Here is an 18,994-nt window from a genome sequence, read left to right on the forward strand (position 1 = left end):
CTCCGTAGGCGACGGGCGCGTCGCATTCCCTTTGTGGCTCCACGCGCGAGAGGCAGATACCTGAAATTATTTAGGGAACTACTGTTCCCGGTGGGAAAACCCCGCCCGAGCCAGCGCTTGAACGCGGGGCGGTGGGCGCTGCAGCCAGCCGCTCCACCAACCGAGCTACCGCTCGTTCCCGGCTGTGTACTTCTCTTGACGCCGGATCTTGTATCCGTTATCTAAAAATAAAAAAAGCTAAGCCTACATGCAACGAAGCCATTAATTAAGCTAGATTGTACTAGTCGAGCTAAAGAACGCTTGAGGGCTGAACTGCTGAAGCATTAGCACCACTGATGATGCGTGTGTTGAATTGTTTTGATTTGAATTCTGAACACAAGTGTGACTCATCTACGGCCACACACTTGTTGTTCGCCGCATCAGCAGCGTTGCATGCGTGGTTCATGTTTGTTTTTGTACCAACAATCCACGTCAGCCACCCGGAAACTTGTCCACGTAATCCTGCATGTAGAGATATTGATAATAAACATGCATGTCGCGGCATTTCTTCTACTTTCTTTTCTAATAACGCACGCCGACACGTCATGCCATTTGGAAGAGGATGAGGTGGCCGATTTGACGCCAGTAGTGTTGTAGCTGAGTGTATTTCTTCTTCTCAATGCAGTAAACCCGACTGCAAGGCTAGTGGTTTACCAGTAAGGAAAATGTGTTGCCCTAAAAAAAAGTAAAAAATGTAGGGTCAACAGAAAGTAACTTTCAGAGCGTTGTAACCAATTTGGCTTTACTTTTTATCTATCGTGTGTGTGCAAGTCATTTTGTTTCTGTTACATTAGGGCAGCTCCATTGCTGGTTCAACCTCTCTAATCCACGGATGCCGAACAGAATATTGATTCGCTACCTACAGCGGAGTAGCATCGAGTCGTGAACCCCATAAAGCAAATAAAAAAAAAAAACTCTCTCAGTCTCTCTCCACCTATATCCTCTCTTCTCTTGCAGTAGCAAACTGCGCCAGCCATGTACAAGAATATATATTAGTTTATTCGGGTGGGAGGCAAGCACGTAGCTAAAGAGTTCGCCGCGTCTGCAGAACTTCAATTTTGGCTCTGACACCTACCATTCGACTCCTACAGTGCAAACTTCGATTTTGGCTCTGAGACCTACCATTCGACTCCTATAGCGTTCATGATTCGATTGGAGCAGTTCACGGTTCGCTTTTCGCGCACGCTGGAGCTGCCCTTAAGTTGATTTCAATTCATTTTATTTAGCCTTCCAAACTCCCCCAAAAACTGTCAAACTGGGGAGCCTAAGTTAGAATAATACAAGTATGCGCATTAGATATGACTGTACACTCATAATAAGATGAGCGTGAAACAACCGCTGTAGACTCAATACCCAGTATATACCAGTTTCTAACCATCAACTATCTTTAAATTTGATCAAATTTAGAGAAAAGAGACTTCAAAATCCTATATGTTGCTCATAACAGTACATAATTAGAAAATTAGATTCCAGTAAAAAATAAAAGTCAAAGTTGTAACGAAAGAGAGCGAGCCAAAATGTTCTTGTCCGGTGTACTTAAAAATGGTTGCATTCAGAAAATCCACAAGGTCTGACGAGAGTCCACAATCCATCCATTTTGGCGAATCAGACACACCGCGTACAACGACGCAAGTACAACATTCCCATCTAGGCTTTGTAAATGTAGACCACTACATGTGAGATTTAATCAAACACACCCTCAAAGCCGAAGTTGAGCGCATTCCAAACAAATGTAACTTTATCAGAAGGAACACAATACAAGCTGGTGAAATGCCAAAAGCATTGCGTGGATCATCTGGAACAGCTACATTACAACGGGAAAAATCAGCTCTTACGGCATACACGAATTGGCATGACATAATCACGCCACGATTTTATCACTACCAAATATGTTCTGAACAGCCACCCCACGGGGCACTTAGCATGGAGCAGCTCAGAAGCTGGCAAAGTTCAGTCTCGACTCGTTTACATTTGATCACAGATAAACAACTCTCGCCGCTATTAGCAGCTCTAGGAAACAAGGTTCCTCTAAGTGTTCATCAACCATATAAAAATTTGGGGGTAAAAAAGAGAAGCGAGGTGTGGCTGGTTCGTTCTTCCTATGCAGCCATCAGCAGAACCCTCTCAGCAGCTTCAACGAGTGCTCTCATCATCCTTATCGTTTGCTTGCCCTGTGGATGATGGGGAGTATCCGGGTGCAGTGGGTGAGTAGCTTCCACTTGGGCTGCAAAGTGGAAATTTGGGTTCGTCAGAACACAAATAATGCCTTTTCATGATGTTAAGATGAGATATGACTGGTATTGCGATGGATTGCCTGTAATTTGGTGAGGTTGGGCTGTAGTCTGGACTAGGTCCTCCAGAGGTATTGAACGGGCTGCAGAAATCAAGCAATGTGTAAGATGGGTCAGCAGAATAATAATACTGAAATGAAGCATTGTTCAAACATAAATCTGAAGATGCAGCACAGGTGAAGAAATCTGAACAGCACTCACCTCGTTGGGCTGTACGAGGGACTTGGTTGTGAATACGATGGTGACGTAGGTGAGTAAGTCGGTGACGTTGGACTGTGAAAACAGAAACAGTAACATTCAATACAGATATGCACAGACAGAGTACTCAACGAGGAAAAATTGTTATTGTTTGCCAAAGCTAAACACACATACAGATCTTTGTAGAATTGTGCATACCTGTAGCTTGGAGATGTCTGACTGTATGGAGTCATCCTTGGGCTGCTTGGAGAGTAAGCATGTGAAGGGCTGTACTTGGCTGATGAAGGATTGTAGCTCGGCGAAGTAGGACTGTAGCTTGGTGATGTCGGGCTGTAACTTGGTGATGTTGGGCTGTAGCCGGGCGAGGTAGGGCTGTATGCAGGTGAAGTTGGGCTGTAGGAGGGGGAGGTAGGGCTGTATGAGGGAGAGGTAGGGCTGTACGAAGGGGATGTCGGGCTGTATGAAGGTGATGTTGGGCTGTATGAAGGTGATGTAGGGCTATAGGATGGTGAGGTTGGGCTATAGGATGGTGATGTGGGGCTGTATGCGGGAGATGTGGGGCTGTATGCTGGTGAGGTTGGACTATAAACTGGTGAAGTGGGGCTGTAGCTTGGTGACGTTGGGCTGTAGCTTGGAGATGTAGGACTGTAGCTTGGAGATGTGGGTGAGTATGATGGACTGGTGGGCGAGTAAGTTGGACTTGTTGGGGAGTAATTTGGGCTTGTAGGACTATAGGTGGGAGAGCCAGGTGTATAGGATGGGGAGGTGGGACTATAACTTGGTGATGCAGGGCTGTATGATGGAGAGAGAGGGCTATATCCTTTTTCTGGGGTGAAAACAGGAGAAGATGGACTGTATCCCCCTGAAGATGGAGAGTAGCCACCTGGTGATGGAAATGGTGAGAATGCCATGTGCCCAACATATGGTGAGAATGAAGCATCTGTATTAATGGGGGAAGCCCTGATGTTGGGACTCAGCAGATAACTTGGTGACATCATTCCTTCATGATAGGGTGTCCCGGATATGGGAGAACGCGCTGGTGTCATCCCAAAGTCCAGACCTTCAACATAACTTGGTAGTTGAAGTTCTATTGCCTGTTGCAACATCTGGTCATTCAGATATAATGAACAACCTCCAGTACCAATAGGCGCAAGCTGACCAAGCATAATGTTCTCCGTGACACCTCTCAGGTGGTCAGATTCAGCATATACAGCGGCATCAAGCAAGATATCGACAGTCTCTTCGAAGGAACATCTCATAAGAGGCCCAGTGTCATTACGATTGATACCGTGCCTTGTAATAGCCATTAGATGACCTCTGTATGTCATTGTATCACAAAGAATGGCTAGATGCCTGTAGTTCACATAGGATCCATCGAAAGATATAACCACCCGAAGCTCATCCAAGAGAGATCGACGGACAGCCTCAATTCCAAGAACCTCAATTACTTCAATCAAATGATTACTTGTTGTTCTTGTAGCATCAACATCCTCATGACACATCACGGCTAAGAGATTCACACCTTCTGTATCAAGCATCCACTCCTGATCTGCTTTGAAACCATCATTTTGCTCAAATTTATTGACCTTCCCTTTTTTGATGAACACTTTGTTAATGTCTGGGATGCCTCTTAGAGCCATTTCTGTCAACATGTTGCCCTCTATCTTCTTGAGGAAGACATCATCCTCAGCAGACTCATCTTGTATTTCTCCCTTTGGAGCGTCATCATTTGTGATACGGATACGGAGGATGAGCTTATCAGCATTATCATCATTAAATATGCATGACAGGTCATCATCAAATTCACGGTTGATCTTCTCAGCAATATCAGCCATGCTCAACTTCTTATCAACCATCATCTCACGGTTAAGCTCAATACGCAGCAGCCAAGGAGAGATCTTATCCGGGTCAATATCTTCATCGGGCATTTCATAATACGACCGGACGAACTCCACATCCTCTTCAATGATGGTTCCTAGAGGATCAGGGTCATACCATATCTCAGTGGCATGGGTTACACTGCGCAGTGTGGTGTACTCTAGAGCACATTGAACATTCTTAGCCAACTCTTTCATTTTGTTCACCTCAGGCTTCAGGTAAACAGACAAAGATGGAGTCTTTATCTTCTTGGCAACATTAATAATTTCTCTCAACCTGGGAACCCCAAGGGTGACATTCTTGGCACTGACACCAGCATAATGGAAGGTATTCAGAGTCATCTGAGTTGCTGGTTCTCCAATGGACTGTGCAGCAACACATCCAATCATTTCACCAGGGGCCACCAAAGACTGAAGGAACCTAGATTCAATCTCACCAATAACCCATTCGAAAGCTTCCTTTGTAAGCCTGTATTCCTTCAAGACCCTCTTGCTAGCAAACGTGCTACGAAGCAGGATATTGAAGAACAAGGTTGCATTCTTCTGAGCCTCAATGCTCATAGCATCATCACCAGGTACAACCTTTAGTCTTTCTTGAAGTTTATCTATTGCTTCCACAATTTCCATTGGGTGCATATCAGAAGGTCTTCTAAAATCAATCTTGAATGTCTTCTGGGCATTCCAGATAAGTCGCTTGAGGTTCACAGGCAAATGCCATGCATGGTCACCAGTTGTGGCAATCTCTGTCCCAAGCTGGAACCGATCAGCTTCTAGCTTTTGAACCTCTGCTTCAAACACATTTCTGAATTCACGTATGGTCTTCAAATCATCAACATGTTCAGGCAGCATGTAGTTGGGCCTCCAGTTCTCGTCATCCAGCTCATAACGGAATACATTATCAAACTCAGCCTTCTTCATCTTCAATGAGTCCAATTTTTGAGATTCAATCCAAACAGCATCCATGCCATCTTCCCCATACAAGAACTGAATTACGTCTCCCAGAGAATTTCTTACAGTACCATCATATTTCACCATGATGTCCTCCATAGCCTTCACAAGTCTCCTCTGGATATATCCGGTCTCAGAAGTCTTGACAGCAGTATCGATAAGACCTTCTCTACCACCCATAGCATGAAAGAAAAATTCTTGTGGTGTCAGGCCTCGAAGGTAAGAATTCTCCACAAATCCACGGCTTTCAGGACCAAAGTCATCTTTTGTAAAATGTGGAAGAGTCCGATCAATGAAACCAAATGGGATCCGCTTGCCCTCAACATTCTGCTGTCCGACACATGCAGTCATTTGTGATATGTTGATGAAACTGCCTTTTGAGCCTGCGGTGACCATAGCCTTCAAATTGTTGCTTTCAGATAAGCTCTTCTGAGCACTGCTTCCAGCATCATCACGAGCCTTGTTGAGAACCTGGAACACAAAGGGAATTGATTTTAGTTAACCTAAGCACTCTTACATTAAAGACCTAAACAAAGGCTAACAATAACAGAAGCAAACAGAAACACAGTACCTGGTTCACTTTGTTTTCAAATGATTCCATCATGGTGCGTCCTGGCTCAGCTTCCAACTGCTTCTCCTGTGCTTTTTTAATAAGCTCCTTCACATCATTTTTAGCTTTAGAAATTGTATCATTAATCTTTTCCATGGTGGCTGCATCAGCAATAGTATCCCCAATTCCAATACTGAAACCATTCTGAAGAAGCCAATAGTTGACAAGCCACTGCGTATGACCTAAGAACTTGCGGGCAGCATCTGGACCAACCTCTTCCCTGAGAAGACAAGTTAAGATGGAATTTTCTTAGAAAATGGAAATGGCAAAAGTTCTTAACTTCTTATTCCCATGCAACTTTCAAGTCAAAGAACTTAGATGAAGCATACTTACCAAATGACATGGATAAGACTTCCAGAGCCTGTTCCAAGACTCTTTTTGCAAAGGGTACCAGATAGAAGCTCTCCCTTCTCTATCCTGACCATCGTGTCACCAGGAGTAATAAACCCTGTTTCTGTTTCTGAATGCCAGGCTGAAAACCGAATTAAATTTATTTGCTTGGGAATAATCAAGTTAAAAACTTGTTTCCCAGTCCAAATAGGCCTAGGTTTCAAAATAGCAGGTGCAGGAATCTTCCCATCGAAGTCTTGCCACCACATCAAGATGTTCATAAATACATCCTGGTATAAAATTTTAAATGAGCCACAAAACTGAACAGAGTACAAATGAAAAATAAGAGTTAGGTTTCTGCTTTATTTACCTTTTCAATGAGTGTGTCCCTTTTAGTAATTTTACGACACCCAAGCAGTGTGTCCTGGACAATACCCATGACAGGCCTATTTGATTGTGGGGACACGATGCATTTTGGCACCATCATTAACTCTAGAACTTCTGCCCTGGTCTCAAATGACTGAGGGACATGCATATTCATTTCATCCCCATCAAAATCAGCATTATATGGTGAAGTGACAGACAAGTTCAACCGGAAAGTTGAGTAGGGCATAATTTTGATGCGATGCCCCATGATAGACATTTTATGAAGGCTTGGTTGCCGGTTGAAAAGAACAAAATCCCCATCATTGAGGTGCCTCTCCACCTGGGGAAATCAGGCAAAAGATGAGTTAAATATAAAACAATTTTACAATGAGATTGTTAGAAAGGCAGCATCTTCAATAATTATAGTGAAATTAATACCCACCTTGTAACCCAGCTCCAAATGCTGATCACTGCTTTTCTTCACATAGCGAAGATCAAGCCTCTGACCATCTTCCCTGATGATGTACTTTGCACCTGTCTTCCCTGGGGGAGGGTGAGGCCCATATTCCACAAGTTCCTTCAACCTGACATTATTGAATTTAGCTGCAAATGGTCATTAAAAAGCACAGTGGTTGCATAACATGTGTCAATAACAGCAAACTGGTTCACCTCTCAATGTTATATGGAGTAACTGTTTCAGGATATGTCAGGTTCAATGCAATACTCCATGGTACTCCCAGTTCATCAATGTTTATATTTGGATCTGGTGTGATAACAGTACGGGCCGAGAAATCAACACGCTTGCCCATCAAATTTCCTCTAATCCGGCCTTCTTTTGCTTTAAGCCTGCTACAAATTGATTTGATAGGCCTTCCAGAACGCTGTGTAGCCTGAGCATTCAACCAAAAAATAAAGATCAGTAAACTTATCCTGATATCCAGAAGTTAAGCACACAAAATAGCATTTTAACCTATACTCACCCTGGGTTGACCAGGAAGTTCATTATCAAAGTATGTTGCAATATGAAATTGCAACAGCTGAGCAAACTCTGTTATAATGTGAGCTGGAGCACCATTTCTTTCTTGCCTTCTCAAATTCTCATTATGTCGTATTATCATAGCTAATTGATGAGTCAAATCATCCTGTAGCAAGGCCAAGAAGAATAACAGTGAGGAGCTTATAAAATGTTTTCTTCAAGGTAGGGGCTGAAGCAGTAGCCCTTAAATCTCTTTATTAGAAGAATAGTAATGAGCTATGAAGCATGCATTCTTCATCCATGCAACAACCATTAGACATATAATAACTATAGTGGTATTAAGCTTACCTCACTTCTGGAAGAAGTGTCCATCATGACAGATGGTCTAACAGGGGGTGGAGGAATTGGAAGAACTTGAAGTATCATCCAATCAGGACGGGCAAATTTGGGATTCAGACCCAACAGAAGGCAGTCCTCGTCACTTATACGCTTAAGTACGTTAAGGACCTGGTTAAAGAAGCGATGTTAGACACCACATGATTACAAGAACATTCACAGAATGACAAGCTGAATTGAGTAGAGATTATAGTAATACCCTCTCAGCGGAGAGGATTTGCTTTCGTTCCACTGGCTCAGGGAGTTGATCCTGATCATCAGTTTTCTTCTTTGGAGCTTTGAACTCTGCAACCATCCTCATACCATCAACTGTAATATTTGGCTGCTGAGCACCACAACCACCTCTTTTCTTAACAGGATCGTCAGTGTCATGCTGCTCCTGAACATCAAGGTCATCACCACCTGCACAGACTTTTTTGCTCTTGCAAGCATCATATATTCTCTTCAATCTATTCTTTGGATTCCTGATTTTCAGAGCCTGCTTAAATTTGGTATCATCCTGCATGACAAAAAATGGATAAAAGTAAATAACATGTAAAATACAAAGGTCTGCCAACATAAATGGTAACATGATAAGCATCTTAATGGTTACATATGTGAGAACACATTAATCAGAACATGTGAAAGACTCGAAATTTGAGCATGGTCAGGTTCCATTGCCATGATAACAAATTTGCTTTCGCTAAGGGGCTAATACAATAAATGCAAACTATACACTTACGCATATCAGCTAATAAGCTTCATCAAACATATTATAGAACAAAGAATAAAGATATATCAGGTTGCGGAGAAATAAAGGACAAGTGAAATAATTGCAGTTTACATGCCAGAATGGTACTTCAACAAGTTCATCTCTGTCCATAGTGAAAAGGTGCTAATGATGAACAGAGCCAAGTACAGTAAAAAAGTGACGACGATGAAGGTTCTCACAGTTTCAGTTTACCATGTCTTAAATTAAAATCATAACAACTTCAAGTATAGCGAGATATACACACATACTGCAACACAACCAAAACCAACAGTACCTCATCTGCGAGGATCTTGGAGCAGTTAAAGCAGACGCAGCGCATAATGGACAGCACAGTTTTAATGAAGCCGATGTGGAACATGGGCTTTGCAAGCTCAAGGAGTCCAAAGTGGCCTGGACACTCCGCCATGCCTGCCATGCATGTCTCGCACTTGATTTTCCGGTCAATAGTCCCCAATCGAGGGTCACTGAGCCCACCGGGCTTAGGCTTCCCCCTCTCCATTGTCTCTGCATGTTCTATTTGAACCACCGACATTTGTCTCTGCAAAGGCAGAAAGCAATAAATAGCAATCATTTTCTATTCCCAGAAATCAGTTCCTCACATGCCACATATGAACCAGATTAACTTTTTAATGAAGTGTTACTATTGACCCCAACAAATAATATGGTCGAACTCATCATCAATATCACTTTAATACTAAATAACAAGGAATTTGTGCTATATTTGTGCAGACATACAACCGTTTCAGTTGCAGTTGAACCTGACAGAATCAGACATACAAAATAGATTTCATCTCTATACACGTATACAGATATGGCAAACAGTAAGTCACGCAACCACAACCTACTAAGTTTAAGCTCTACCATGCACTTTACAAGTCACAATGGCACTTTAATTCCTCGTATTTCTCAAAATTAAAGTAAGCATGCTAAGTTCAAACTAAACCATGCATTTCACAGTACAAAGTTCAAATTTAATCATAAACCTTGACAGGGCAGTGCTTTGTGCAAACATAACCACGTATCTCCAAAAGCCACAGTAGCAGTACACTTTTCTTTTCCCTTAAGGATACTCAAATTTTAGGAAAATGACAGTCTGTGCGGTTGTACACATTCTAATTGCCTAACTTCACCGAGACAGACTCTGGCAAGCTGGTAGTCTAGCTCACTCCAATCAATAGTTACAGAAAACGTGCGCTGAATCAGACATCAAATCCCAGTTCATGACCAACTTAATAAGGTAGCTAGGAAACACCTATCACTCAAGAGCACGAATACTAGGCCTGCCCACTCTACTTAGTAAGCTAGTAGCTAGCAACCACCAATCACAGATACGCCAAACAGTAGGTAACGTAACCACAACCTACAAAGTTCAAGCTCTACCATGCACTTTATGAGTCACGTCAGCAATGTAGTTGGTCATACTTTTCAAAATTAAAGTACAAAGCACAAGTGCCAAGAAGTTCAAACTCAATCGTACATCTCCACTGTTCTGCAGTGCTAAAGTCCAGACTTAACCATAATCCTCGACAGGGCAATGCTACGTGCAAGCATAACCACACATCTCCATAGTCACAGTTGCGCTAAGATGCTCAATTTTTAGGAACATGAAAGCCTGTATGGCCGTAGACATTCTAATTGTGTGAATTCACCAAAGAAAGACTCTGGCGAGCTGGTAGTCAAGCTCAGCCCCACCGCCAATTACAGCAAGACGCGTGCCCAGTTAGAATCCTGGCATCAAATTCTCGAGCTCATGACCAACTTAGCAAGCTAGCTAGCAAACACCCATCACAGGAGTCCCATCAGACACACCCTCCCCACCCGACTCGACCCGCCCTAAGCACAGAAGCAAAGAGAGCCAGCGGCGGAGGGGGGAGGGAGGGGGAGGGGTATTACGATCTCGTCGGGGCTGAGGATGCCGAACTGCACGAGCTGGACCTTGGCCACCTCGGCCGGCGAGTACGGGAACCTCGCGTCCATCTCGGCCCCACCCGGCGCCGCAGCGGCCGCCGACCACCACCGCCTAGGGTTTCAGATCGCGGCCCCGCCGCCCTCGCCGGCGGCACCAAGCCCCCGGCCCGGGGCGGCGCGTGGAGGGGAGTGTGTTTTTTGGCGGCCGAGCCGCTGGGCCCGACGTAATCGAACGGATCGGGGCCCCCGAGCAGATCGCTCGCCCCCGCCGCGAGGTAGGGGAAAGGGGAACGGGAGAAGAGGGTGCCTTTGAGGAAAGGGCGAGGACAGCGGGGGTGGGGGTCTATTTATAGACGCGGGGCGCGCCGGGCAGGCTTCCGTGCGCTGGCGTGGGCGCGGTGTATGGCGGTGCACGCGGAGGCGGTGTGGGAGGGAGGCGTGGTGTACCTGGACCGCGTCCGGGGATCGGGCGCGGGGGGTGACGGGCCGCCGCCTCCGGGGCGGGCGGGGTGGAACGTTGGATGGGAACGGACGGTGGGGATCCGAGCCCGGTCAACGCAGAGGGGCTTTGTGTTTGTGGTGAGCCGTCGAGTGGATGGGGTGGGTATATGGGCTGCTTTTCATGGGCCTGCTGGATGGGCTCACCCGGCTGTGGTCCGAAACTTCGTGGGTTGGGCTAAAATGTGTGGGCCTTCCTATTAATAATAAGCGTAAAGGCCACGAGGGCCCACCCAACTCATCATCCTCGCGTGTCCCCTTCCTTTTCCACCTGACAAACAGTCGAACACATTGCTGTAAGCTTTAACCATGGCTGGAGGAATCAGTGAACTTGAAATTGATAGGCACTACACTAAGCCACATGATCGTTGAAATATCGAGAGCAGAAATCAGAACAAACTATAAAGGCCCGCGGCAAAGCCGCGTGGTACCTGTATTTCAAGTTTTATTTCAGGTTGTTTGTTGTATGTTATATGTTTGTAGTTGATGCGGATTTTAGTTCGTGCATATAATAATTATATGGTATCTCGGTAAAAAAAAGCAACATGTGAAATAAATTCGTCGCTTCATTATTTACGCATAGGTGTCATGGTTTGCAAACGGTTGTTATCTGGTAAAATTATTTATTAGGAGGGCGGAGCACAATGAGCCAGAAGCTTAATGTATTTATGAAATGAGAAGATTTGGACTTTTAATCATTTGGCAATTAATAGATGTGATGTTAAAGAAAGTAGTGGTTATATTAAAATATATAGCATTATTGTGAAGGTAGCATGAGAAGCCATAACTGAACGGTGGTGCGATATTATATTTTTAGCAAAATAGGATAGTATGTTGAATGCTTTGAATCTACAATTTTGTTGTGTAGTGAAGCTTTAGGTTTTGAAATTTGAGCATATTTGTAGAAGCCCTTGGAATTTAAATTGTTCTATATTAATGAAGTTGTAGAGTTTGAAATTCTGAGCAACTTTTGTATTGAATATTTTAAAATTTGAAGACGTTTTGATGTCCAAATTGTGGGTAGAACGGATCCCTTGTAAGCATTTGTGCAAACTAATTGTGAATTTTTTTTTTGAAATCTAAATATTTCTCTGCAATAAAGTTGTAGTTTCCGAATTTTTTATCAAATTTTATATTGAACAACTTTTGATTTTGGTGTGTTTTGGTCTTCAAACTATATGTATAATGTAGCTTCTGAAAAAGTAATGTGAAATGAGTTGTGATTTGGTTTAATAAGAACCCGAGGGTTTTGCTAAAAAAATTCTTAGATAGGACTAGGATGCTAGGTTAATTTTATGATAACTTAAGGTTTTCTTTACAAATTTCTATGGGAAGGTTAAACTGTGGGTTGATTTTGATAAAAGTTGTGGATTTTTTGCAAAAATATTTAAGAGAGGAGAACAGACTAGAGGTTGATTTTCTAAAGGGAGAGAGCTTTCTTGTAAAAAAACTAAGAGAGGAGGCCACACTGCGGGTTGATTTCGCTAAAGGTCAAGGTTTTTTTTTTTGCAAAATGCTTAGGATTTGGCCGCAACGTGGCTACGCTCCCAGCACACCTTTTGGTGCAAGAATCGGTACTGAGAGATTAATGTGGATATCATCCCAATCCTAAGAAATTAAGGACCTCTTGCCATTTATCTACATGGTTCTGCAGCTTAGTTTGCCCTTGGATACTACGGTATACTACACAACATGACACAGTAGCTACGACAGGTAAACTCCTCCTGTAGTAAGGCCAATCCCAATGGGTGGTTTTGTTGTTGTTTCCAAGAGTGCCACATCAACAAAATATAAATGAAGCCATAGATGAAACTCACTCAATAATGCATTGTTTCATATTTGCTATTTCAGAGGTTGTCATCACATTTAATTAATCAATTCCAATACTCATTTCATCTCTTTCTTCATTAATCCAATGTCATATCATATAAAATAGTGACACAGTACTTGCATGAAATTCTCAGGAAACCTTCACCGGGAATAGCATAAGTGAGTGACACTCGTAGCAGCTGTGGCACGGTGGTTGTACAAGGTCAACATGCTCAGGCTTGGACTGGCTAGATCAGCAAGCTTAGCTAAGCGTTTACTGGCTCTAGCCTATAGGTCCTCTTAGGGGGTTGAGCCCGAGTGGTTCCTAGAGCCCCCTCCCATGCCGGCAGCCCGGGTTCGATCCCCCGGGCTGGCACCGGGGGCACCTCTGCAACCCTCCTACTGAAAAAAAAGGAAGTCAGCACACTTCACTAACTTGCCACACCTTAGCTGATGAGCTGCTTCCTCCTCTGCAGCAGTCTGCACCCCTTCAGTGTGTAATAAAACAATAAACACATGCATGCTGCTGCTGCCGGCCTGAGATGGCCATACATGTCGTGGAGAAGGGGTCAAGGGGCTCGCCGGGGGGGGCATCGCCATCTACTGGTTCCAGCATTCCCAAGATGGCTCGTTTTCAGAAAACCTATGCTTCCGCTGCTGCTGAGACTGGCCACTCAGACCATCAGCGCATTAACTCCGTTAGCCTCAGTTAGTTCCCTGCATGCAGGCATGGCTGGCTTGTGGAGTGGTTCATGGAGTACTACCGGTTGGTGAATGTTTACATGCATGGGTTTGCTGTTCTTCCTTGAACAGGAGCACCGGCTACCTGGCTAGCAGGAGGGAGTATAAACAAATTAATCCACACCGGGTTCAGGTATGCCATCAATCCAAATTATCCTGAATCTGAACAATATCAACTGGTAATAAGAACCACAAATTAACAACGAAATGCATGCACCTGTAAATCCTGCCATACTCACTCAAAATCAAAAGGCCAAGTCACTGCAAACTGCAATGCAAACGCCAAGAAAACCAGCATGCATGCATGGGCACATAGCTATAGTTGATGGAGAAGATCAATTTTACCGGCCGGTCTCAAGAACAAAGATTGCAGGTAGGGGTGGTAACAGATCATTGTTCTAGTGGTATCTTTACAATCCACCTTGATCTTTACATATTATTAGCTTAAAATAAGATTACAGCATTATTCTTTTAAGATCCGACCCTTATTAGATTATCGAAGTCAAATTTTAAGACCTTTTACTATCTCTATTCGCAGGTCGTCGAAGGTGAAGCCAGAAACAAACTCAGCAGCATGCATGGTCGACAACGACGATCACCAGCCTCCGGCGATCGATATCGATCAAACAAACGCAAGCAGCATGCTAGTAGCTAGCTCAGTAGATCTTGCATGAATGTGGTCTCTTTTTTTTTGCGACTATTGCTAACCAGATCGATTATACCTTATTAACAACTAATTAATGATGCCAAAATAACCAACCAAGATCACACGCATGCATCTGCCAATCGATCTGTGCAGCAATGCAGCATGCGCGTGTCGAACTGATCGCCATCATCACTGCAGCCGCCCATGCATGGCCGGCGCGCGGATCACCGACGAGTAGCTAGTTGTGCGAGGGAGGGTGCGTCTTCGGCCCCTCGTAGTCGACGCCGACGGCGTCCGTCGACGTCGCACTCTCCTCCTGGTCCGTTGCCGACGACGACGACCCTCCCTCGCCGCCGCCGCCGCCGCCGTCGACCAGCCGCGGCGACGGCGACGGCGGCTCCGGCTCGATCGCGGCGCTGGCGTCCTGCCGGGGCAGTACTGGCGGCGGCGGCGCGCCTCCTCCGACGCCGCTCGCCTCCGCGCCAGCCAGTGCAGGCGGGGGCGCGCCCTCCACGGCGCCGCTCGCCGCCCCCACGCCCGGCGGCGGCGGCGGCGGCGGCGGCCCTCCCCGCCGCGCCATCACCGTCGCCGGATGATAATGCGCGTCGTGGTCGTAGGATGAAAAATCCTGCATGCACGCTCGATCGATGAGACACTGTTCGCCGTACGTGCACCTTGCAATGCGAGGCACAAGGAACGAACTCGAGAGGTCGGGTACACATATACATATACGCGCTCGATCGATGTGTACCTTGGCGGCGTGGCGGTGACCCATCACATGGATTGGCCGCGGCGGCGAGGGGGCAGCGGCGTCGACGGCGGGGAGGAAGAGGCGGTGGTTCCGGCTGGTGGCGGCGCAGGTCGAGGCGGACGACAGGTGGAGAAGGAGGAGGAGGAGGTAGACCACGAGCATGGTACGTCTCTCGGCCGGTCTGCTCTCTCCCCCCGTCGTCCCGGCCTCGATCTGTCGGCTCCCAGGATTTTCCTGCCTCCGATCCTTTTGGGAGCTCGATCGTCGTTCCGGTGATGAGCTAGCTAGCTGGATCGTGTCGTCCCTGTCTCGGTCTGTTCCGATTCCGATCGACGGATCGAGTTCGAAAGAGCGACGGGGGGTTTAGCGGGCTCGGACTAGTATTTGTACTTGCTCAGGGCTCGTCGATCGTCTACAAGACCACAACCAATCAATGCTAGATGTCAAAATGTGTTAACTGAATAGTGCAAGGGATTTAGAGCTTGTTTGGTATGGTAGTAGGCTCCACCTCCTTCTAAAATAGCTTCGGCTTCGTTTTCGATGGTGATTGAAGCAGCGTTTCCCCGATTGAGCTAAAGCTAATTTTTCTCTCAAAACGTTTGGTGAAACGGCTTCTCGGTGTTGTAAAGACAGTAGTAGTATTAACTCCACACCTGACCAGCAAATTACAAATGTAACCTAAGTCAACACGGTAGTAATGGATTGGTTGTCCATCCAAGTTAAGGATGATGATCGTGCCAAAGTATATTAATTGGAATGATTAAAGTTATATGTAGGGGCAATGGGGGCGTCTTTTCCTAACGCGCGTGAATATCGGCAGAGGTTTGTGAAAAGATTTCAGATTATTTCTAATCTAGTATAAATGTTTTCACCATTCGAATTTGCTTGAAACTATTTAGAATGTTCTGGAAAAGATTCAAACTAATAGTGAAAATATTTTTAAATGTTCCAATACTTGTGGGAAAAATTATGTTTCCACGTTCCAATTACCAAATCTTTGGAACATTTTAAAATATTTTTAAATGTTTGAAGTCTGCACCATTTCAGAATGTTTGAAATGTTCCATTACCAAAACTTATGGAAATAAGTCGTACCATTCAGAATCTTTGAAATATTTTTAAATGTTCCAAAAAATAATACAAAATTTCTGCACCATTTAGAATTGTTTGAAACTATTCAAGATGTTCCCCAAAAAATCAAACTGATCCTTAAGTATTTTCAAATGTTTCGATACTTATCAAGCAAAGTTCCAAATAGATAAGAAAGATACATTTTTATATATGTTCCAAAATATCCAGAAAATTTCTATACCATTAATTTCAGAATGTTCGAATTGATGTAAATGTTTGAAACATCTCATAATTTTTTTTGAGGGGGTACATCTCATAATTTTTGCAAACTATTAAAAAAGAAGTTCTGCTTAATGGCCCAACACGCTTAATGGCCCAACATCTCATAATTTTTGCAAACTATTAAAAGAAGTTCTGCTTAATGGCCCAACACGCTTAATGGGACATTCTTCTTAATGAGCCTTGGAAAGAAAATGGACCGAACGGCGGGGTGCATGTGTAAACTCGGGCCCAATAGGGCATGTGTTTGCTTCTTCTTCTTCCTTTTGAACTTGGCATGTGTTTGCTCTTGATTCATCAAGATGTGTTTTAGATCTTGTTACCCTACGCGGAGACCGATCACAAGTTGGGGTCGTTTGCGACACGTCACTAATTGTAGTTAGTGATAGAATGAACACGACCCATCACTATATATGGGAGGCCATTAGATCGGTACCGTACGTTTTTTTTCTTTTCTTGTGATGCCACGTCGAGAGAAGCCGCATCCAAGCAAGCATCCAACTTGACAGGTCAAATGGGTCAAAACCATCTATCTTTACCCAAGCCACGCTAGCAAACCATCTATCTTTAATTTGCCTCCTGATCCATGTGTTAATGTGTGTGCGGGTTTAGAGAGACTTCCAAACGTATTAATATATCTAACTCTATATCGCTGAACCAAAAGAGAGCCTCGGCGTTGTTTCCGCCAATCCCGTCATTCCGGGTGTTTTTTTTTGCCTCTTTTTTGTTGTTTGCTAATTGTGTTCCGTGAGCCAGGTCTGCTTGGGGCCCACGAGAGGTTCATTTGCTTCTTGACATGGACATGTTTGCTGCCTCTGTTTGGGCCGTTGGTGTCTCATGGGCTGCTCAATGTGTTCCCCGTGTGTGCTGATTATTTTGGTCTCTTTTCGTTGTTGGACGGTGGGCTGCCCGGGGAGCCTATATTTCTCCTGCGCGCTGCCCTGCTGTTGACCTGTTGGCATCCCCAGCTGTGCGTCGTTTGCCCTGTTTCCGTCGCCGACCGGAACTTCTCGGGTGCGTCACCGAGTACACACGTCTCCTCCTTTCCTTCTTCGGTAAGCTCTGGTCCTTTTCCTTTTCCTTCGTTGTTCTTCTGTGCTAAGTTCTTGAATTTCCTGGCTTCATTCCGGTGATTTGCCTTGCTTTGTTCTCTGTCACATATCGTTTAACTCGAATTTTTCTTCATTTTTTTTGCCCGGGTCCGCTCACCCGCTGTTTGCTGTGGTGCTCCTGCTTCTTGGGCCTTTGGCCCTTCTGGTGGTCTGCATTGCAGATGAGGTTACCAATTCTAGATTCTATTGCTGGTTCATTGTGGCCGCATATTATTCTGTTGTAGTTTTCTGCAACTATGGTTTTCCTTTTGGTTTTCTGATTGCGATTGTTTATTTCTACTGCATACGAGTTCTAAAAGGTGATTTTTTTTTGGTCTTCGTGGTGACGCTGTGTGCATGCCGATTTTATTTGCATTCTGTTATTGCTTGGCATTTGCTTATTGTACGTTGGCCGTCTCCTTTTCATTGATTGGTCTTTCTGGTGTATAGTGTGGCATGTTCTTTGTGTGTGCGGCTACTTTAGTAGTGTAGCACGTGTGGTCAGGCGTAGAGCCTTTATTTGATCAGATTTGTTGTCAGGATATCCTTCAATATGCATGCACAATACTCTTTCCTGGTCTTTATTTCTTGATCGTTAGTAAAAGCCTATCGATTTTGAGAGATCTTGATGTGTACCATTTTCCGCTTTTTGTTTTTAGAGCCTTGCACTATATCTCCACCTTTGTAGTAGGCACATGTTCTTACTTGAGTCACTTTTAATGATGTCAGAATTGATGCAGATGGCCTCCTCTTCTGCTAATGAATCTAAATCCTCTCTTATATCATTAGCATAGTACTTCAATTGTGACTTGGTGATGCAGGGACCAAATCATTTCATTTTTTGATGATGATAACTCGATTGTGGCTTGGTGATGCAGCCACCAAATCATTTCATTTCCTGATGATGAGAAGTCAACTGCATGGTGAGTGTGAAAAAATCCTACTGCCAACTTTTGATATTCCACTCGATTTGAGATCATTAGAATTTCATTGGGCGTGAATTTCTTTTTCGTTCCAGTATTTTGGGAACCACATGAGAACTAGGTCTTTGCCAACAAAGCATCCTTTCATTTTACCTGTATCGTCGCCAACGCCAAGATGAGATGACACTACTGTTATTTGTGTATATAACCGAGTGTTGTAAAGTTTAATTATGTTTTTCTATTCAAGTCAATCATATTATATAGTTGACTTCTATACATGTACTGATATACAATACTACAATATAGCATATTGTGTGTAGCTGACTTTTATACATATACATTTTAATTACTGAATATGTTCTAAAATAACATCTTTAGTTGGTGAATCCAAACTACTACTCATTATTCTGCCGCTATAGAGAGCTCAACAAAATGCAGGCGCTCATCCTTTACCGGCGCGGCGTTAGCGCGCCAATATTTCTAGTACTATACTAAA

General features: G+C 44.3%; 1 protein-coding gene across 1 annotated transcript; it reads right to left on the reverse strand.

Annotated features, from left to right (window-relative positions):
* Positions 1-1,750: 1,750 nt before the first annotated feature.
* On the reverse strand, positions 1,751-11,009 carry LOC120678485 (DNA-directed RNA polymerase II subunit RPB1-like). The gene is made up of 14 exons (XM_039959688.1): positions 10,676-11,009; positions 9,057-9,320; positions 8,231-8,530; positions 7,984-8,142; positions 7,640-7,801; positions 7,329-7,549; positions 7,102-7,243; positions 6,664-6,999; positions 6,297-6,583; positions 5,925-6,183; positions 2,727-5,824; positions 2,532-2,603; positions 2,354-2,413; positions 1,751-2,263 (listed from the first exon to the last, which is right to left on the reverse strand). Exons 1-14 carry the CDS (start codon positions 10,757-10,759, stop codon positions 2,173-2,175), a joined length of 5,535 nt encoding a protein of 1,844 aa, XP_039815622.1. The 5' UTR covers positions 10,760-11,009; the 3' UTR covers positions 1,751-2,172.
* Positions 11,010-18,994: the final 7,985 nt, after the last annotated feature.

Source organism: Panicum virgatum, chromosome 6N, assembly GCF_016808335.1.
Source record: "Panicum virgatum strain AP13 chromosome 6N, P.virgatum_v5, whole genome shotgun sequence".
In the NCBI taxonomy this organism is placed as follows: Eukaryota; Viridiplantae; Streptophyta; class Magnoliopsida; order Poales; family Poaceae; genus Panicum; species Panicum virgatum.